The sequence below is a fragment of the Gavia stellata genome, chromosome 25 (genome assembly GCF_030936135.1).
Source record: "Gavia stellata isolate bGavSte3 chromosome 25, bGavSte3.hap2, whole genome shotgun sequence".
Classification (NCBI taxonomy): domain Eukaryota; kingdom Metazoa; phylum Chordata; class Aves; order Gaviiformes; family Gaviidae; genus Gavia; species Gavia stellata.
This window is the reverse complement of record NC_082618.1, coordinates 7,567,445-7,588,407: the sequence shown is the minus strand read 5'-3', so window position 1 is coordinate 7,588,407 and position 20,963 is coordinate 7,567,445. Positions and strand designations below refer to the sequence as shown.

Sequence of the window (20,963 nt, the reverse complement as noted above, 5' to 3'; positions counted from 1 at the left end):
AGCTGTCAGCCTGGGCTTTGTAACCAGAGACAGTTTCCACGGGGGAAAACAACCTCTGTGCTCCTTACCCTTCTACACAGGCACTTCCAGTGGGGAGGGGCAGAGCCCCAGCACGACCCCCTGAACGCAGCACCGGAGCTCCGGGGACGTCTGCCCCGTGGCATGTCCAGGGCAGCAACTCTCAAGCACTGGAGGTTCACAGCGACCCTTCTTGATTTGGTGAGACCAGCTCCAATTCCGTGGGAACCATCGTTAGGAGCTCCCTGTTTCCAGGCTGCTTCCTTTGGAGCGCAGCTGAGGAGCTCCCGAGTCTGGGGACACAGGTCCAAGCCAGGCCGTAGCGGGCAGCAGCAAGAGGACAGGCATGCCGGGTGGCTGGGGGGAGCCCCAGCATCTATTCGAGAAGGCTGGATGCGACCCCTCTCAACTCAAACTCACTGGGAAGGTGACTCTTCCACGGCAGCTGAAACACAAAGGGCAAGGACCAAGAATAAAGCTGTAAGTCGCCATCTCGATGAAGCTACAGGGAGCAGTGCCCTGCCCCACGCAGGCCAGACACCCAACAGATGGGCACTGCAATCCCTGTCCCACTACCCCAGGAAGCCGCTGCAAGGCCTCAGTAGTGGCACAAGCAGGAGGCAATGCCCAGCACACAGAGCTTAAGCAGGAGGAAATGCAATCTCTTGAGGCTTGCGCCCTCTTCCTCTCCAGCACACCTGGCTTCTCCCAGTTATTCCTGTGTTTGCAGTGGGATTGAGAATAGGGCGCAGCAGCAGGCTCACGATAAAGTGGGCAGAAGCCCAAGCCAGTTAAAAACAGTGTTGGCCGCATGGGAGGAAACCGCAGAGCAGTGCAGAACTGCCACCCCAAAGGTGGAGCACCGCTCGTCTGTGCCAGCACCCTCTCTGGGCCAGATCACAGCCAGAGCTGACAGCAGCAATGACATCAAACGTGTCACTGGCTCTTGTGTTCTCTCTGGAGAGGTTTCCAGGCAGACTGAGCTGCGTGAAAGCCCAGTCAGATCTCAGCTTTTTACAGAGCTCTCGATGCTTTTTGCACCCTGGTTACTGAGGGATGCTGGAGCAGGCGAGGCTGCTGCCCTGACACCGCTGCTGCTGAGTTTGTACTTCCAGTAGCAGGAAAGAGGGTCGAGGTTTCGGACTGGGCAGTGCAGAGGGACAGCAGTGGGGCCACGCGCTCAGTCCCTTACTTATGGGACTGCAGGTGCTGCAGGTGGGAGCCCACAAACCAGCTGCCACGGAGCACAGGGTGACTCCAGCAGCGGAAGGGGAGAGCAGCCTGCAGCTTTTCTGCAGAAACAAAACCCTTTTACTCCCATGACAAATGCCGTACTTGTTCCCAAGCCTGGGGACTTGGCTAGTCCCCGTCCCCTTCATGTGGCAGCACACATCACGTGAGAGCTTGGCACTTGCAGGGGAGGAACAGGAGCCACGGCTGATTCCGCTGCGCTGGGACAGTCAGCCAGGCCTCCTCCCCTCCGGGCTGTAATTAGCCTCCTTGAAGTGGGCTGGGACTGGAATCCCTCAGCCCAGCGCTGAGGCCATAATCAGCGCAGCAGAGGTGGAAGAAAGGCCCCTCCAGCAGTCTGGGCCAGGCTCCCATTGTACATCCAGGCAACGGAAGGGCAGGTCACGCCATGGGCACGTTTTAACCGCGCAACGATGCTGCCTTTGGCCCAAGCAGAGAAGAACCACAAAACCATCGCTATCTTTTCCAAACCACAATGGAAAGCCAGCAGCCAAAATGACGCCTTAAATCTCAGCTTCTATTTCAGCAGCATCAATTAGAGAGCTGCTCTTTTTGGATACTTGGTGGACCGCCAGCACACCAGCTCCCCACTGGTTGCAGCCCACCTGTCTGGGAGTGCACAAGACCACCTCTGCCGCCCCTCTGCTCCCCCAGCCCAGTGGAAGCAGCAGCGTCACAGTGCTGGATAGCAGAAGGGGAGTTTTTATGGGCTTCAAGTTATTTCTATTAATCTACAGCTTTAGAGGGACTAGAATAACACAGAGCTTATGTGCCAGGGTTACTCAGTACAGCTCTGGTCACAAGGCATTGTGTCTGGCTGGGCCTTCGTGGCAGGAATCACAGTAATGAAGCCTCTACTCACGCTTTACTGCTAGCAGTGTGTTCCCGTGGCAGCAGGCTACGGAGGTCACCAGGTATGGATGTGTCTCCTCCAGCTGCACTGGCCTTGGCGCTCCCGTTTCCTCATCCTTCCTGCCCAGGCGTCCCCTGGCTCCCTTCCCCCATGTGCACACCTCACCGTCTGCAGAAGGATATATACACCTCACTGCACACAGAGATCACCAACAAACAGCCTCCCATCTCCCCGGTACCACCCTGGGCCATCTCCAAGGCCTGCCTTGGCCCCAGCATGGACTGCAGGCAGAGGAAAGCCAGGGCCTGCTGGAGCCCAGGACACGGGGGCTTCAGCCTCACCTGCTCCGATGGCCACAGTGAAAGCATCCCCACAAGCCACCACGGTGACCTTCATCGCCTGGAGCCCCACAACCAGGTGGGGTACACGGCTGTTGCGGCAGGAGTTGGTGCCCAGCTGCCCATGCTGGTTGCTCCCAAAGGTGTAACACTGGCCAGAAGCTGACAACAGAGATGAGAGAAACAACTGGGTGTCACCCAGGAATGCACTGAAGCCCCTGAACCCCGTTGCTCTCTACCATGCTGAACATCCTGCTCCGCAGAGCTCCAACATCAGGAGCAGGGTGCCTCTTGAACCTCTCTGAGGCCTCTGCCCATGGGAAACGGAGGCAGGAGGAGGACAGCAAAAATGCAGGTCCCCCCTCAGGGTTTTGGGCACACATCCCTCACCTGTGACTGCAGCTGAGTGTGCTGTACCGATGTCAGCACACACAATCGGCTCTTGGTTCAAGGGGGACGACTGGACACACATGAACATGGTGGCCTCTTCCACCTGGTCCTCTGGGGAAGGCTCCTCTGCTGAGCTGATCCGATCTAGGCCCAGCTTGTTACACCTGCATGGGGAAAAGCACAGTTCAGAGCTGGCTGAATGAGCCTGGCGCAGACACCCCGGAGACAAATCCTGCCCTAGCATAACCACACCACCAGCAGCGAGATGCTGGGGAGTAGGATCACACAGAGATGTCTTCTAGAGCCCCTTGCTCCCTCTTCCTAGGTTGGACACAAAATGACAGGCCCAGGAGGCTGTAGGCAAGCTCTGGAGCACAGACCCTCACCTCCTTACCTGTTGCTCCCACAAGCAAGAATCTGGTTCTTCACTGTGAGGACCATGGATGAATCGATGCCGCAGATGACCCTCTGAGCCTCGTGCTCTGGCGGGACTGCAACCTGCTGGGGCGAGTTGTGGCACTCCAGGGTACCCAGCCCAAGCCGACCTGGCAGGAGGAACAGAGCAGGGCACAGCTGATGGCGACACACAAACTGAGCACACCCCCATGAGCAATGCCATCGACACAGCTGCTGCAAGAGTCCAGCCTGGGACCTATCGCCACAGAAAGCAGTGAAACCGAAAGCATGGCGGCCCTGGCATGCGGTGAAGCAGCTGCAACTCTTCCACACCCACCTAGCCTGGCACATCGGGAGAGGACTGCGGGCAAGCAGGGCCAGAGAGGGGAGTGGGAACAGGCAACGGAAAGCACAAGCCCTGTTTTGTAAAGCAGACATCTCTTACCATTATCCCCCCTGCCCCAGGCAAACACTTCCCGTTCGTTGGAAACCGCCAGGACGTGAGACGCGCCACAGGCCACCTGCACCATCTCGTAGCCCAGCAGGGCCTCCACGATCTTGGGCTGGCAGGGGAAGAGCAGCAGCCGTCAGCCGAGACCTCCCAGCCTGCCCGGCTGCTCCCATCCCTCCCACCCGGCCCCCCCAGCCTCAACACAGCACTGGCAGCATCCCAGTTTTCATCCAACACAAACACCAGAGATTTTTTTTTTTTGTTCCAAACAGTCTTCAAAGGGTTTAGAGACTACGTGCACACAGCACAGAAAATAATGCAAACATCTCTGGGGCGGAAGAAAGCAGCCAGCACAACGGTTTGGAGAGGGAATAGGTTCAGCCGAAGGGTTGGGATTCGCCCCCCTGCCCATGTGGGGAGTGCCAGGGGCTGTTAACGCACGCTCCGAGCAGGCAGGGGCTTGGTGCAGGATGCGTTGGCTGAAAGGCTCTTGTGCAGAGGAGCTGTGAGCTATCGGCTACGTATTCATCAGGGTGTGGAAAGACCAGGATCTCCACATTTCGCCCAGCCCCTGCTGTGACCTGCTGTTAGATCTGACACCTCGCCACAGCGAGTCTCAATCTCATTATCTTCTTCAAGTGAAAAGCACCATTTGTTGGGACCTGGCTGCTGCTCCCAACTGGTCTCCCCCCCCCAGCAATAAGCACCAAGCAATTCAGCTCCGGACACAGCAGGAATGAACGAGCCAGCTGACCACAGTGACAAATGGCACCAGTCCCCAGGCTCGGCTGGAAGCCATCGGCTGCTGCCACATCCGAGGGCAGGCAAGGAAGAAGCTGGAAGGGAGTGACGAGCCCTCAGCCCTAGTGCTCCGAGCCAATCGGAAACACACAGCTCTTCTTTAAATACTGGCTCTTTTGAAAAATAACTTTTCTCAGTGAACCCTGGCAGCTGCAGGCCAAAAGTGAAGCAGGCAGGTGTGTGATTGGAGGCAGCCTCCAAGCTGGGTGCCTGCCAACAGCAACCACAAGGCAGCTCTTGACTTCCCCCATGCTCAAAGGGATCATTGTGTAGGGGGGGGGAGAGAGAAAGAGAGAGGCAGGTTGGGTCTTTTAAAACCCACAGTGACAGGGAGAGGAGGGGCAGAGGGGGTCGGATGCCAGAGCATGCCTGGGATGCACATCCCTGGATCTGGGATGAGCCTCTCACTCGGCGCAGAAGGCATGATCCATCCTCCACCTTGGGGGAGCCGCGCGCCCAGCACCCTCACAACAAACCTGGCTTACGTCCGTGAAGTTTCCATGCCCCAAACAACCATTGCTGCCGCTGCCAAAAGTCATGATTATCCCCCTGTCTGGAAAAGCAGAAAGAAGTCATGTTACTGGCACACGTGAGGCCCTGCAAGGCACACACAGCCCGTGGGGCTGGCCATGCCTCCAAGGACAGCAGCTCTGCTTGGACCCGCTCTGACTCATAACTTGCTGCAGGGGCCAGAAGCTTTCAGTGAGCTTCCAGAGAGCAGCAGCCTCGATGTGCTGTGACAACTCGCCAAACAAACAGCAGATGATAGGAGAGCGCTGAGATAACATTATTGCAGCTGTGTACGCAGGAGCTGCTAGCTCCACGGTCTGTCAAGGTGTTAAATACACAGAGGCACTCACTGAGCAGCCACCCAGCAGAGGGGTGGCAGGAAACGCCATTGAGAGGTAGGACAAGCACATGCCTACGAAGTTTGCCAGTTGCATATCTGTCATTTGCTGCCCTGATCCCCAGCAGAAGTGCAAACAGGGCTCCCAAAGGACCACTGGGAGGGCTTTGCTCCACAAACACGGCCTCGGGCTGGTGTGCGTGCTCCCCTCCCAGCCAGAACGCCTCCTGGCCCACTCTAAGGGGGCTTCAGACCCTGCCTTCCTGCTGCTGAGGACAACCAGCCCTGCAGGAGCTCACGCTGATTTCTCACTTCAACGCCAGTCACCGCTGGTCACTGCTTGTGTCTGCGTCACACTCACAAGAGTATGTGACAGAGAAAGGCTGAACTTCCCAGACACTCCTCACACTGCAGTCCCCATTGTACAGGCCAGTTCTGGCTTCAGGTGACAGCAGTGCAGCCAGGACAACAAACAGAGGAGATTTGTGGCCCTCCCCACACCAGACAGACCTTTGGGACCAAGTTGGCCAGTGTGGCATCATAGGAGGATCATGCCTGCCATTTCTGACCCCCACGTGATGTTACAAGCCACAAAGACTTTCGTGTCACCCCAACCTAGTGCATCTCTGGGGTTCCTCTCTGAGCAGGCTCCCCAGGCAGTCACGCTGCACTTCCAAAGCCAGCTGCCAACAGACGGGCCTGGGACTCAGCCAGCAGAAGGCAGGAGGCAGTGGCTCACCTGTGAGACAGGCTGTGAAGAGATCACCGCAGGACACGTGTTTGATGGTCACGCCAGACTGGCCCTCCAGAAAGCGGGACACAAACTGAGGCTGGAGCTGCTCAGTGGCTCCTGGGAGAGAAGGGCCTCCCGCAGCACCCATCGGGGGAGCCTGGTGGAGAGAAGCTACGTCGGCTGCTGCACCTCTGTGCAGCAAAAGCTGAGTTGGAGAACTCAGATGAGCCCCTTCCCATGGGCTTCGCAGTGTCACCCGCACCCTGGACTGGACTGCGGTCCTGGGGGACACAGCGCCAGGGCCTATGCAGTGAGCAGAAATGTCTCCTCCTCAGAAATCGCACATCCGAGGCTTCCACGGCCACTGCCTGCCCCAGGTTCCCCGTCACTCACCTCCCACATGATGAGCCGCCCCGATTTGGTGACCCCGGCCTTCTGCGTCCTGCCAGCAGACACCTGCACCACTTCGGTGTTAAGCATGGGCAGGCGGAGGGGGGTGGTGATCCCGCTCCCCCAGGTGTAGATGGATGACAGCGGAGGAGGGATTCCTGTCCTGGCCGAACCACCTCGAACACCTATGGGTCAAACAGAAATCATCAATGCAAACCCCTGACTCTCCTCCCACACGAAAAGAAATGACACCAGCCAGTATGGGTGCAAGCAGAGCTGCCTGCCTGCCAGCCAGCAGGGCCAGACCAGTGCCAGCCCAAGGCTGGCAAGGGGCTGCTGGGGAGCTCCCAGCCAGGGCTGAGAGAAGCACATGGGAACAACTCCTTGTATTTTATCCCAGAATTGAGGGAAGCAGCACCACGACAACTCTAGCTAATTGTTACCAGTGCCAGCTGCATTGCCCTGTGCTGCGACATCCCCCCTCGGCACCCCTAGCTGGTTCCCAGCCTTTGCTGGGAACAGCAGAAACTTGATTCCAGGATTCAAAACCTATAAGAGGCAGCTGGAGAAGAAGCGCTGCTTTGTCCCCAGAGCCGAGGTGCCCGTGGGCTCCTCCAGGGCTCAGAGAAGGTGACATCTCTTAACTTCCTCTCTCCAGAAGCTCGAGTGCCTCTCTGACCCCCGACAGCCAAAGGAAAGGGTCCTTCTGAATGGAGCTGTGTTGAACACACCGTGCCAGGACTCACCCCTCGGTCTGGCACTGCTCACTCGTCCCCCCGTCCGGCTGTGGGACACTGTTGGCACCGGAGCCAAGGGTTTTTCAGGCCTGCCAAACCAAAATCCAGTCCTTAATGTCAGCTCGACCCCAGAGGTCCTGCAGAGTCCTGGATCACAGAAGCTCTGGGCAGAGCTACAGCATAAGCCACGGCTGAATAGCTCACAGAATGGCCTCGGTAGGTGCTTTAAACCACCTGAGAGAGGGGACTTGGCATCAGTCTGCTTGCCCCTGAGCTCACAAATCTCTATTCACTGTTACTGCGATGACAAGCCCACACCTGCCATGGCACCTGCCGTGGCCTTGAGCCACATGGCCAGGCTTGGCCCGCAGCAGCTGCACAGGGTAACGCAGGAGAGCTGCATGGGGACAACGCTCTCGTCGGAGCTTGTAATGGAGACAGTGAGCTGGTTAGACATGTTATGGGCTGTGGCAGCCCCTCCCAAGGGACACTAAGGTGGCAGTATCACTTGCCTTCTCATTTTGACACTGCCCACATCAGTGTAGAGGTTCAGAAGGGGACGAATGCAGATGGCCTGGGCCATGATCTCATTCAGCTGGGGCCGCTTGGAAGGATCCAGGTTCAGCATGCTAAGGATGAGCTGGCGCAGGTCAGGGCTGTATCTATCCGATATTGGGGCAAACGTCCCGCTCATGATCTTCAGTACTAAGGCAGGAAGATTCTGGAGAGAAAACAAGAGCGAGACATACAGTGGCTGGGCAGTCAGAGGTGGGGCCAAGGAGCAAGAAGTTCTCAGCACTGCCCTCTGCCTTCACACCTCAGGGCTCAGTGGGAAGAGTGATCCAAGCATACATTTTCACCTCTGTAAGAAGCCAGGGCTCCCTGCACTACGTGTAAACCATATCCCTCTTACCGCAGCTTCAAAAGCCCTCTTGAGGCTGGCAAGTTCGTACAGCACACAGCCCAAAGCCCAGATATCACTCTTCTGGTTGTAAGGCTTTCCTTCACAGAGCTCTGGGGAGATGTAGCATGGAGTTCCCACAACCTAGAAGAGACAACGAAATTTACCGTGATGCTGTGAAACTGGGGCAGCGAGATGGAAAGAGAAAGGCTCCGTTCAGAGCCCAGTGCGCAGGCTGGCTAGAGCACCACCAAGCAAAGCTTAGTGGAGCTGGGCTCTTGTTCCCTGTTGTCAACGTCTGGCTGACAATCTCAGTTAAAAACACAAGGATTTGCCTTTCTGGCAACCTCCCTTGCACATACCGAGATTACCTCTAATTTTGCTCCTATCCACTTGAGAGAATCAGAGCCCAGAGCAATGAGCGTGATATAAACGTCTAGTCAGATTAGACCAGGTGGGGAATGATACTCAAGTCTCAAGCAGAGAGAGATTAAGACAAGGGAGGACAGCGGGGCACAGCCAAGAATTCAGTTGCCAAGCATGTCAGACGAGCCTGCAAACACCACCCCTCCCACTGTGACACTGGGAGGAACCCTGTCTACCCTCACCAGTGGGCCCAGACACCCCATCCTTTCCCAGGCTTGGGCAGGCAGGTCTTTCTCACTTTTCTGCACCCACAGAGCCGCAGCAAACTTGGGCGTGAAGACATCAGTCTGTATAACCTCCAAGGAGCAAAGCAGCATTGTGGCACATGGATGTGGCCTACTGCAAGTATGCTACATCCAACCTCGCTGTCTACAGCAGCTTTCAAGAGACTATTGTGAGCAAAGTCTAGAGTTTCCAGCCTGCTGCATGGTGGTAGTTCCCCTGCAAAGACAGGCTGCTCACCGTGTAGGCTTTACTCTTGCTGCTCAAGATTTTGGAGATACCAAAGTCTCCGATCTTGACAATCATGCGATGCTTGTCCAAGAGGATGTTCTGAGTCTTCAGGTCACGGTGCAGGATCTGCTTGGTGTGCACGTGGTGAAGAGCCAGGAGGATCTGCACGAAGAAGTGCAGGATGGTGTCCTCATCCAGCAAGGAGTTACAGCGCTTATGAATAAACTCCGCTAGCGTGCCCCCTGCAAAGAACAAAGGGACATCGGCAAGGGTGGCTGCACAGGGCAGCGCAACCCTGGCCTAAAAGCTGGGGGGATTTAGCCACGGCATCTTAACAAGCCAAGTGCATGGGAAAAAGCACGTCCTAGTGGGACACGCAGCACGTCCTTCAATGCTCCTGAGACCGTGCGGAGAACAATGGCAGCACAGTTGGTGGGACAAAGAAACAGCGAGAGAGAAGTTACTGTTGACATATTGTCAAAGGCAGCAGGAAAAGAAACGCTAAAATTACAGCTCTTGGAGGAGGACCTAAACCTTGATGGCAGAACAAGATAAGCCTGTTCTGCAAAAGAGAATTCTTACAGTCCAAGAGGCCACGTGGCACGGAGAGGCCCCCATCAAGAAGGGGAGGTCCAGATTCAGGGCTCACGTACAACTTTTAACAAACCCTCATGCAAATGTTGATTTCATCTTAAACTCCACAGCAAATCTCGTTAGAAATCACGCCTTCCCACACAGAGCTGTAGGACCAGCAGCATGGCTGAGAGCTGACAGAGGGAAATGTATGTGAAACCTAAGCCAAGGGCAGATGGTAGCACACTTATCAGCGACAGAGGTGTTAGAAATCTCTTTGTTTTGGACGTGATTAGCAGGTGTAAGGCATATAATCACAGAACCACAGGATGGTTGAGGTTGGAAGGGACCTCGGGAGGTCATCCGGTCCAATCCCCTGCTCAAGCAGGGCCACTGACGGCTGGTTGCCCAGGACCATGACATGTCTTTTGAGTATCTCCAAGGATGGCGACTCCACAACCTCTCTGGGCAACCCGTGCCAGCGCTCGGACGCTGGGCTCACGGTCAACCTGGTGTCCACCAGGACCCCCAGCTCCTTTTCTACAAAAATGTCTGTTCAAGAGTGACGTGTTTGGACTCTTTGGGGGCCCAAAGCACAGGACCTTTACAGGGAGCACAACACGGGGCCACAGCAGCCTGAGCCAAGGAGAGCCGAGGGCTTGGCATCCCCTGGACCTGCCGAGGAACCAGCTGCAGGCGCGAGGGGAGATCAGGGCCCACCTGGGGCGTACTCCATGGCGATCATGAGCGCCTTGTCCTCCAGGAAGTTCTCGTAGTACTCGATGACGTTGGGGTGGCTGAGCAGCTTGAGGACCTGGCACTCGTTCTGGGCCGCCAGCCGCTCGTCCTTGCTCATCTGCTCCACCGGGATCTGCTTCAGGATCACCAGCTTCTGGTCGGCCTTGCGCAGGCACAGATGCACGATGCTGCAGGGATGGGGACGGGGCCTCAGCGCCGGGCAGAGGGGGTGACGGGGCCTGGCCACCACCCTGGGGTGACACATGGCCCCGGACCCCCCGTTGCCATGGTAACAGGGCCTGCAATCCCATCCACACACACACACCCCCTTCCCCCGGGTGTCACACACCCAGTGCCATGTCACCCCATCGCCATAGCAACAGCCAGGGCCCGGACCCCCCCCCACCCCCAGGGTGGCACAGGCCGGCTGACCCCCGCGGTGCCATGGCAACAGGGCCCGTGCGCCTTGTTGCCATGGCAACGCGGCCTGCGGCCTCCCACCCCGCGGTGCCATACGCCTGGCGCTCCCCCCCCCCCCCGTGTTGGCACGGTAAAAAGGTCTGGAGACACCCCCCCCACACACCCCCCCACCGTCCCGGCGCCACGGGGGCGCCCCCGGGGCCGCCCTCACCCGAAGGCCCCTCTCCCCACCACCCGGATCCGCTCGTATTTCTCCATCACGGCCCCGGCCAGGCGCGGGCTCTTCCCGTCTCCATGGAGACACTTCCGGGAGCTGCTACGGCGGCCGCGGGTGGACGAAACACCGCGGGCCGCGCCCGTCCTTCCCCCCCCCACACCCCACGCGTGTAGGGCCTGCGGAGGGGTCGGGGCCGGGCCGAGAGTAACGCCACCCCAAGGCGGCCTGGCTGGGCCCCCGCTTGGGTGGACAGCCCAGTGCCACGGGGAGCCAGGCTCCCCTCGGGCGACACCCCGAGAGAGGGGTTTGGGGTGCCCTGGGCCTGCCGCCCCCAGGCTGGGGGGTGCCAGCAGGACCCCACACCCCCCCCCCGGAGAGCGGCGGTGCCCGCAGCCCCCTCCAGCCCCGCAGCCCCGAGTCCGAGGGAGCCCGGGGGGCTGTGCTGCGGTAGGGCCAGGCACAAGGGGCCCGGGTCCCCCCCCTGCCGCCCCAAACCCGCTCTGGACCCCCGGGACCGCGAGCACCCCTGGGGCCGGCCACGGTGGCACCTGCAGCATGGAAGGGGGTCCGTGCCCCGCACCCAGCGGCGGCTGCCCCTGTCCCGGAGCGGGGACAGGGACAGCGGTGGCAGTGCCACCCCCCGGCCACGCCACGTGGCCATGCTGCCATCTAGCGACACCGAGCCCGGCTCGATGGGGGGGGCATGGGGGGGGTCAGTGTGTCCCCCCCCGCGCCAGCCACGGCACCGGGGTGGGGGACAGCGGTGGGGCAGGACCCCCACGCAGGAAGCAGCACCCAGCCGTGTCGCGGTGCCCACAGAGCCGGCCTCACCCTGCTGCTACTAGGGGGCACCGCCGCCCCCCCGCCCCGCCCCGTTCCCGGGGCCCCCCCACGTCTTCGTGCGCGCTGTCCGTGGGTGCTCGCTGCGCACACCCACCGGGCGGCTGTCCCGGCCGGTTTGGCGACTACTTTTCCCGGGCACGGTGGTTTTCCCGGCATCCCCGCCACGCCAGACACTGCAGCCCCCCCGGGGCACCCACGCGTGCGTGGGAGACGCAGAGGGTACCCCGGACAGATGTGCGTGGCCCACGCCAGCTGGGACAGATGTGCAGGGCCCAGCACAGATGTGCAACGCCTGCCACGCAGATGCTGCGCCCACCCTCCTGTGCTGCCCAGTACGGACACGCACCGCCCTGCACGCGTGCACTACCACGCGTGCAACGCCTCGCACACACGCAGCGCTCAGCAGGAATAAGCGCGACGCCCCGCGCACGCCCGCAGCCATCGCACAGGTGCAACACGCGGTAGCGACACGCGCGCCGCCTTCCACGCGTGCGCGCAACTCCCGGCGCGGACACGCACACGCGTGTCCGCTCCCTGCACGCCCGCTCCCGCGCAAGCGCGGGGGGGGCGTGGTCAGCGGGAGGCGTGGCCAAGGGGAGGCGGGGTCAGAGGGGAGGCGTGGCCACAGCCGCCCCGCCCGCCCGCGCCGCCGCGCGCCCCGGGCCGCCGTAGCTGGGCGCGATGGGCCCGGGCTGGCGGGCGCCCTCGGCGGCGCTGGTGGGCGGCAGCGTGGCGCTCTTCGGGGCGCTGCGGCGGGTGGCACTGGCCCTGCCCCGGCCCGCCGCCGTGCGGAGCCGCCCCGGCCGCGTCTGGCGCTGGCGGAACCTCCTCGTCTCTTTTGCACACTCCGTGCTGGCCGGGCTATGGGCCCTCTTCAGGTACCGGGGGGTGGGCGGGCACGGCGCACACCCTGCGAACCGGGACCGGGGCTCCCGTGGGAAGCACGACCCCGGGGGCTGCCCCGCAGGGGGGGAAGCACGGGGTGGGGGAACTCGGGGTCCCCATGTCCCCCATCCTAGCGCCCTGCCTCGGCGCCCAGGCTGACCCCCTTCCTCCTCTCCTCGCCCCCAGCCTCTGGCACTCCCCGGAGCTGCTCTCCGACATCCAGGACGGCTACAGCGTCTCAGGGCACCTGCTGGTCTGCTTCTCCTCAGGTAAGGAGCCGGCATGGCGATGGCCGCAGCCACCCCTCCGGGCTCTGCCCACTCCCTCCTCAGCCTCGCCCGGCACGCTGGCCCGGGATGAGCCCCCGGCTCAGGGGCCGGGCAGCTCTCCGTGCCTCCTGGTTTAATCACCAGCCTGGAGCCCGCAGGCTGGCAGCCCCCGGGGCCCGGCCCTCTCCCCACGCTCAGCCAGGGCGGAGGCGTTTCTGACACCCGGAGCATGGTCACGCCACCCCCCTCGCTGCTCTCCCTTCCCGCAGTGGGTGATGGTGCAGAAGCTGGACCCCCTCAACGCTCTCTCCCTCATCCCACAGGCTACTTCATCCACGACAGCCTCGACATCATCTTCAACCACCAGTCCCGCTCCTCCTGGGAGTACCTGGTACACCACGCCATGGTGAGTACAGCCCCAGGGAGGCGAAGGCCAGCACGGGGGGGGTACCACGCACGCCGGGACTCAGCCCATGCAGGTTTCATGTGCACCGGTGGGGCAAGCTGGAGCCCTTCCCTCCGCCTCGCCCTGGCTGCCAGGTAGGCTGTGCATCAACAAGGCGAGGGTGCCCGGCGGGGCACGACGCTTGCCAGCGTCAGCTCCGAGTGCCGGGAGCCAGACAGGCTGCCATGTCGGCTGAGGGAAGAGCCGCCGGCTGGCCCCAGCTCCCCACGCAGGAAGGTGTAACTGGTCCCAGGGGAACTGGCTCTATGGACTGGTTTTCCCTCGGCCCAGGTGTCTGGGGGGCTGCTGGGATCTCTGGGTGGTGGGGAGCAGCACTGTGTACGCCAAAACCTTGGTGGGGAAGGACTCGCCTCCCCCAGGGCAAGGAAAGCTGACCCTGCTCTGTGTGTTGTCCCCCCCAGGCCATCTCTGCCTTCGTCTCGCTCATCATCACGGGCCGTTTCCTGGTGGCAGCGATACTGCTGCTGCTGGTGGAGGTGAGCAACATCTTCCTCACCGTCCGCATGCTGCTGAAGATGAGCAACGTGCCTTCCCCAGCACTCTACGAGGCCAACAAGTACGTCAACCTGGTGATGTACTTCGCCTTCCGCCTGGCACCCCAGGCTTACCTCACCTGGTACTTCCTCCGCTACGTGGAGCTGCAGGGCCAGGGTGCCTTCCTCACCACCAACCTCCTGCTGCTCGACGCCATGATCCTCATGTACTTCTCCCGCCTCCTGCGCTCCGATTTTTTCCCCTCCCTGCGCAAGGGCTCTGCGGGGAGAGACGTGGATGGTGAGAAGTTTCTGATAGACTGAGACGTGCGCGCCGAGGGGGACCTGGGCTCCGGCTTCTGGAGGTCTTGGCCTCTCCAAACCTGCTCTGATGTGCCTTAGGGCTCGCTCCCTGGCCCCGGGCCCTGCCTTCACCCGCTCTGCTGCCTAAAAGCGCTTCCCTGCTGGACCAGCCTGACAGCCTCGCCAAGCCGCGGGGACGCCGCCAAAGCCAGGGGCACGGCCGATGGAAAAGCAGCCCAAGCCGGCTTCCGCGCAGGCAGCTGGAGGGCCAGGGGTGGCTGTGTTTTGCAGCTGATGGCCTGAGAGGGTTGCGAGGGAAGGGACGAGTCCCTCCCGTGGTGATGTTGGGTGTTATGTGCATTAAAATCGGTCTGTTTACTGCTGCCGCAGCATGCCTGGGCTGGCTTTTCTGTGGGGCAGGGTGGCGTCAGGGGGAGGGTGGGGGGGGACAGGGCCATGGGAAAGAATGTGCCCCTGTTCCCAGTGGAGGGCTGGCAGTCCTTGGGGAGGGAGAGGGCACATTTCTGCCACTTGCTTTATTCTAGGGACCCTCCAGGGATGCACTCAGGCCTGCTGGGTCCTACCAGCCCAGCCCCTGAGCCTTGAATAGCCAGACCGCATCCCTCCCACAGATGGGTCCCTCCCTTCCTCCTCACTCATGGGCTCTTCCAGAGACCCAGGGCTGTGCAGGGAGCAGGGGAAGGGAGCCAGGAGAGGTACCGAGCCTTGCTGCAGTCCCTGACCTGCCCGTCTCCGGCCTGGCGGCGAGGAGCCTGGCTGGGCTGCATGACTCACCCGGCAGCCACGTGAAGTGGAGTTGGCATGGGAAAGCCGTGTGAGGCCACGGGCTCTTCCTGGAAGACTGCTGCATGCTCGCATCCCCCCGGAGCGATCTTCACCAGCATAGCCCCAGCCTCCTGCAAGCATGCTGGGCTCTCTTCTGCAGCAGCAGTACCAGGCTGCCTCCAGCAGCCCCCCCCAGAGCAGCAGGAGGAGAGAGGGGGTTCAGCTCCCCAGGGGAGCAGGGCCGGAACCAGCCCAGCCGGTCCTGTGGAGCACCAGAGCATTGGGAAGGCAAATCCTGCTCACGTGACAGCTCCGGGATTGGCACTGGACTGGCATAAAGTAGTGGGGTTGAGAGGGACTCCTGCCCAGCCCTTGCTCCAGGGCAGGATCCATCCTACCAACCCCACCACCAGCCCAGCTCAGGCAGAGACAGGCACTGCGGTTGAAATAAACCGGTGATTAAGTGGAAGCAGTGGGGGATCACCCTCCCTCCAGAGAGCTGGGAAACACCCCACAGGGCCGGGATCCTGCTGGGGCTCCCCAGCACGCACCGACGCTACGGCAGGCGCACAGGGTGCGTGCCGGGAACAGCCTGGCAGCCGGAGCAGAGATGTGATACTTGGGACACTGTGTGGGCAGGGATCTACGCCAGCTTCAAGCCCGACGCCTCTCCCCCTCCTTGCTCAAAGCAGAGCTCAGCAGCCCCACACCGAGCTGCAGGGAGCCCCAGCAGGGCACAGCTTTACCCTCAGCCGCACATCCCAACAGCCACGCATCTTCCCAGCTGCAGCTTAAGCCCCATGGCCTCTGTGCACCGACTCCATCTGCAAACACCCCACACCATCAAGTCCAAATCTTTAGTTTCCCCTCACCCCAACTGCAGCACCTTTTCCCTCGTCTCTCCACACAGAGAAGACACAGCTCTGCCCCAGCACATCACAAGTGCAGGGGGACCAGCCCACACTCCCAATGCCCTTCCAGAAGCGTGGAAGGGTCAGGCATGACAAAGCTTCCCAAAGCAGGGAGCCTGGCTCGCCCCCGTTGCCCTCCTGGCTTCTAGCCGGAGCATCTCCCAGCAGCGCAGCACTGGCCAGGCTGGGGCAGCTGTGGGGTCAGGCCGACTGCCAGCCCAGAGGGAGAGGCAAGCATGGGGAAGCGAAGTGCCAGACAGCAGCAGCCGCTGGGTGAAGTTGAGGCAGGGTCAGGGCAGACTGCAAGTCATGCTGATGTGAAATCCCTCCCCAGCCTCCATGCTGCAGCACGTACCTGAGCAGAGCCCCTGCTGCTGCTCATCCCCTTCCCAGGCTGCGCCCAGGCCAAGGGCAGGAGGTTGGCTTGGTGCCCTCAACCCCACCGGCCAGCGGGAACATCGGACCCAAGCGCAGGAGGGAGTGGGGTTGTCCCAGGGCCTCACACCACCGTACCCCCCACAGCAGGGCTGTGTCACAGGCAGGGAAGGCTGCCTGTTGTTCAGCCTTACCTGGACCCTGCACAGCTTGCCAACAGCCCTTGCTCTCCAGGTTTCAAGCCCCTGACCCAGGCTTGGGGGGGAAGAGCCAGGGTTCTGGCCTGCACCCAGGGTGCCCTGCACAGCGCCCACGGATCAGGAGAGGGACCAGCATCCGGGGAAACAGCACTCTTCCCTCCAGGCAGTTTCTCACTCCTACCTGACACACTCACAGCAGGGAGGGAGCATCTCCTGCCTTCCCCACAGCCCAACCGAGCACCCCGTGGGGCCCAGGGAGAATGGGGGTGCTCCTACATCCATCAGCAGGAGCCAGGCAGCCCCACTTCCAACCCCAGCTTTCAGAAGCAGGCTGACAGCAGCCAAGGTCTGCCCAGATGAAGGTGTGCACGCAGGCTTTGCAGTACCCAGAGCCACCCTGCTCCGACAGGGCAAGGGCGTGATGGCACCCAGCCTTTCCCACACCACCACTGCATCACCCTTCCATCGCAGGCAGCTTGCAGCGTACCCAGCAGATCCAGCTGCACTTCCCCAGTGCATGGAGCTGTGAGCACCAGGTGACGAGTCTCAAGCCAAGGGCGACGCAAGCCAGCACAGATCTTCACCCCATGGTCCCAAGAGCAGCAGCAATCGGGACAGCTCCTCACTTCTATCCCCCACCATGCTTCACACGTGTTCAAACCACCACCCCAGGACCCTGCCACTCTCTGCAAGAGGCTGGAAGGAACACGGCGTCCCACCGCCCAAGAGCTCAATTACCCCAATCAATATTTAACCACAGCTTTCACCATCTCAGTCAAGTGTAACTACGTACTTAAGATCAAGTACCCCTAAAGGCTTATCTGCACTTTACCTCCATACCCTGCTCACCCAGCGCTCCACGCTCCTGCGACTCTCCAAGCACTCTGAAAAGCCGGGTTTCATCTACAAATTTGAGGAAGCGAAAGACTGCTGAGGCAGCAATAGCAGCTACTTTGGAAACAGCCCTGATGAGGGCTGTGCACCCCCCGTGAGGTTACCGGCAATGTATCAGAACAGTGTCAGGGAAACCAGGCTGCGATTCACATGCTGCAGTGTGGGGAGTGGGGATCGTGTCAGAAAAAAAAAGAAACCACACAAAGCCCCTGTGACAGCATTAGCTCGAGGGCTTCATCAAATGAAGCCTGCAGCATAAGCAAATAGCTGATATGCTCAGAAAACAGTGCGACACTCCGCTCGTGCCAGATCTGAACCATAAACAGGTTTTTGTTGCGGTTACTACCTTCTTCCTGGGCACTCATCAGCCTGTGGTACACTCCAGAAGGAAGCTATGTAGGACACCGAGACCAATCACAAACACATACTAATTACACAGGGCAACAAAATGCAGTAGGATACCAGAGGTCTCTGGTAAACAGAGATATTTGAGATTTGGGGCAATGTCACCTCATGTTTACCAACAGCCAAGAGAACAGGTCAGTGATCCAGGAGACCCCAGGGCTGGGACTCTCACAGAGCAGTCAGCTCTGCCCACCAAGTGCCAGGCTACAGCAGGAGGGAGGGAGGAAGCCCTTTACTGAAATGAAGCCCCGAAAGCTTCCTGGGCACTCTCTTTTGCACGGGCCATGCTGTCACAAAACACAAGAGCCCCTCAGTGGTGTCACAGGGTTTATTATCCTGTCTGTACAGTCCTCGGTAGATGCAGTTTAGATGATTCCAATCTGGAAAGAAGCAAAGCACATTAAAACAGATGTTACGGTGGCAGAAAGGCAGAGCCTCCGCCACTGACATCACTGCCAGGGCTGCATCTCCCCAGGATTCCTGTTTTCCGAGGACAGGCTTCTTCCTCCCAGACCTGTCCAAGCACCTTACACAACCACTTTCAACATTTACTCCTCGGTGACCCCTATGCTATGCTCCAGTACATACCACCGCTGCCTCCTGTCTACCTCAACCACATCGAGGACTCAACTGCCTGCTGCTTCCAGCCACCTGCACGGCAGAAACTCCTCCTTCACCCAGGCCGGCAGCGCAGCAGTGCCCCTGGCATAATTTCCCCCTGTTAAATGAGCTGCCAACAGTGCTGGCCAAGAATGCTGTTAGGACAAACACTGGGTCAACCCAGAAGCTGCAGGGCAGTTTCTGCATCCTCCCCACTAATACTCTGGAGCTCTTGTGGTCCTGCGGAGTGGAGCCCCTCTGTGGAGGAGCTGAAGAACAGCAGCAATTCTCTCTTCAACTTTTCCCACCTAACCTCACCATCTTCCAGGCAGAACTGCGTTTTGCTAGACAATGTGGTCTTGCTTCTGTACGCTCGGATCCTGTCTAACTACAAGGACATTCCAAAGAAGTGCCACCGTGCTTGAAGCACAAGTACCTCACCTGTACGCCAGGAGAACAACTGGGCGCAGGAGAGACAAGACAACTAGAGCTGCAAAGTTTCAAAGATCTCTCACCTTGTTGGCTACATCCAGCGCATCGTAATCTGGAGCCAGTCGGACATAAGCCTTCTTCTCCCCATCGGGCCTAGAGAGGAACAGGAGGCATCAGAACAGAGGCACACAATTCCTCCCACCTGCTCCACGTTCCTACTACAGCAGTGTGCATCAGTGGTTCCTTTGGAAACATCACTTTACTCAGTGGTAAAAAATGTTCACATCATTTGCACAAGACTCCCTGGGTGTTAGAAGAGCTCCCTGATGAAGCCGACCCTCTGGTCTGCCAACATTTCCCACTTCCACTAAGATGTGCTCAATCACAAGTTGCATTTCTCAAAACTTTAACACTGAAAACGCTACGGAGCTTAACCCCCCACCTCCTGAGAGTACCCACAACTGCTGAAAGTCACACGTGTTCCCATTTTCTGCTAAAAGTCACTCGAGGCTCTTGAAGCATCTCACACCCACCAGTGACCTATTCTCCCCCTCTTCTCACCTAATCAATGTGTTGACCTTGGCCACATCAATATCATACAGCTTCTTGACGGCCTGTTTGATCTGGTGCTTGTTTGCCTTGACATCGACGATGAAAACCAGAGTATTGTTATCCTCTATCTTCTTCATTGCTGACTCTGTGGTCAAAGGGAACTTGATAATGGCATAATGGTCCAGCCTGCCGGAGAGAGACCCTGTGGTTAAAAGAAGGCTGGCAGACACCGTCTCTGCACTTCAGGGGCTTTCACATACCACAGGTACCATCTAAGAAAGTTTGGGGTGCATCAGTTGCCAAAAAAGTTCTAATCACAAACTCTCAGCCTTTGGTCGCTTGAAATCATCACCTGCACCCCAAACACACACACTCCACCCCCGGCGCTCTGAGACCAAGGTGTGGGCTCAGCTCCCAGGGCAGCACACTGGTAGGGTGTCGCCCTGAGAGCTGCAGCGGGGCACAGGTCCCCACACCCACTCGGCAGGGCAGAGCACAACACCCCACACGTACTTGTTTCGCCGTGGGGCGCTCTTCCGGGGGTACTTGGGCTGCCGCCGCAGTCGCAGGGTCTTGGGCCTGCGGAAGGTGGGTGAAGTGCGGATCTTCTTCTTCTTGTGACTGTGGACCCCCTTCAGGACGGCCTTCTTGGCCTTCAGTGCCTTCGCCTTTGCCTCTGTCTTCGGAGGCACGGCTACAACGACAGCTCAGTCAGCACAACCAGGATCTGCAGGACCAGTATATGCTCCCCTGCATGCCCTAACGGACCATGGCTTCCCCTGTCACTCAACTCAATGTCCAGGATTTCTCCAAGCGGTTCATGCGCCCTCATCCAACCAAGACCAACCCCAAAATGCCCAACGGGGTTGAAGTTTCCCCCTTCCCCCCAACAAAGCAGTCTCCCACCTCACCAGCGGACGGGGACACTCATTCCCTCCCCAGCTCCCTCACCCCCCACAGACCCCAAGAGTCCCATCACCGAGAGCGGGGCCCAGCCTCTCTCAGATAACGGCGCTGGGTCCGCCGGTGCAGGCCTCTCCCATCACCTCCACGTGCCCGCGGCCCAGCACCGGGCTGCAGCCCTCCCTCACCCCCCACACCGCTCAGCCCGGCCCCCCCGCGTACACCCGCACCCCGGGTGATGCCTCAGCAAGACTCCCCCATACCCCATAGACCCCGCCGCCCCCAGCCCTCACCCTCCTTCTTCGCCTTGGGCGCCATCTTGGCCAGGCGGAAGCCGAAAGGGGCCGCCCGTGCCGCACCGCACGGGCTTATAGCCCCAAATCTCGCGAGAGTTTCCCCCCAACTCTCGCGGCGCCGCGGGGCCCGCCGGGAATGGTAGTACTCACAGTCTGCCTCCTCCACGCATGCGCATATGCGTCCCCGCCCCGCGGAGCCTCATGGGAGTTGTAGTCCTGCCTGCCAGCTCCCCCCACCCGCCGCCGCCCCGCCGGCGGGGGGCCGGGATGAGCCCCGGTGTGGGGAGGGATTACCGGGGTCCCGTCGCGTGGGCAGCAGCGCAGTGACCCAGCCCCGGACGAACCGGCGTCCTGGCCCCTCCCCGGCCCCCGGGGGAGGGAGGGGCCAGGACGCCGGTTCCTCCGGGGCTGGGTGTGCAGCGCCGAGCACCGCTACG

At 60.2% G+C, this 20,963-nt stretch overlaps 3 protein-coding genes and 2 non-coding genes across 5 annotated transcripts; 1 reads left to right on the top strand and 4 right to left on the bottom strand.

Annotated features, from left to right (window-relative positions):
• Positions 1-412: 412 nt before the first annotated feature.
• On the bottom strand, positions 413-10,974 carry NEK8 (NIMA related kinase 8). The gene is made up of 15 exons (XM_059829349.1): positions 10,928-10,974; positions 10,279-10,484; positions 8,995-9,227; positions 8,119-8,250; positions 7,718-7,926; positions 7,215-7,294; positions 6,472-6,653; positions 6,085-6,235; positions 4,975-5,051; positions 3,692-3,809; positions 3,245-3,395; positions 2,851-3,014; positions 2,464-2,622; positions 2,132-2,290; positions 413-463 (listed from the first exon to the last, which is right to left on the bottom strand). Exons 1-15 carry the CDS (start codon positions 10,972-10,974, stop codon positions 435-437), a joined length of 2,097 nt encoding a protein of 698 aa, XP_059685332.1. The 3' UTR covers positions 413-434.
• Positions 10,975-12,457: 1,483 nt separating this feature from the next.
• Positions 12,458-14,473, top strand: TLCD1 (TLC domain containing 1). Its single transcript, XM_059829434.1, has 4 exons — positions 12,458-12,654; positions 12,848-12,930; positions 13,254-13,336; positions 13,798-14,473. The coding sequence occupies exons 1-4, from the start codon at positions 12,458-12,460 to the stop codon at positions 14,191-14,193; spliced, it is 759 nt and encodes a 252-aa protein (XP_059685417.1). The 3' UTR covers positions 14,194-14,473.
• A 3,584-nt stretch (positions 14,474-18,057) lies between these two features.
• RPL23A (ribosomal protein L23a) lies at positions 18,058-20,568 on the bottom strand. The gene is made up of 5 exons (XM_059829372.1): positions 20,524-20,568; positions 19,841-20,021; positions 19,337-19,513; positions 18,859-18,928; positions 18,058-18,123 (listed from the first exon to the last, which is right to left on the bottom strand). The coding sequence occupies exons 1-5, from the start codon at positions 20,546-20,548 to the stop codon at positions 18,109-18,111; spliced, it is 468 nt and encodes a 155-aa protein (XP_059685355.1). The 5' UTR covers positions 20,549-20,568; the 3' UTR covers positions 18,058-18,108.
• Positions 19,004-19,070, bottom strand: LOC132319223 (small nucleolar RNA SNORD42). The gene has a single exon (XR_009484473.1). It is a non-coding gene; the product is annotated as a small nucleolar RNA SNORD42 (small nucleolar RNA).
• Positions 19,614-19,686, bottom strand: LOC132319224 (small nucleolar RNA Z17). The gene has a single exon (XR_009484474.1). It is a non-coding gene; the product is annotated as a small nucleolar RNA Z17 (small nucleolar RNA).
• Positions 20,569-20,963: the final 395 nt, after the last annotated feature.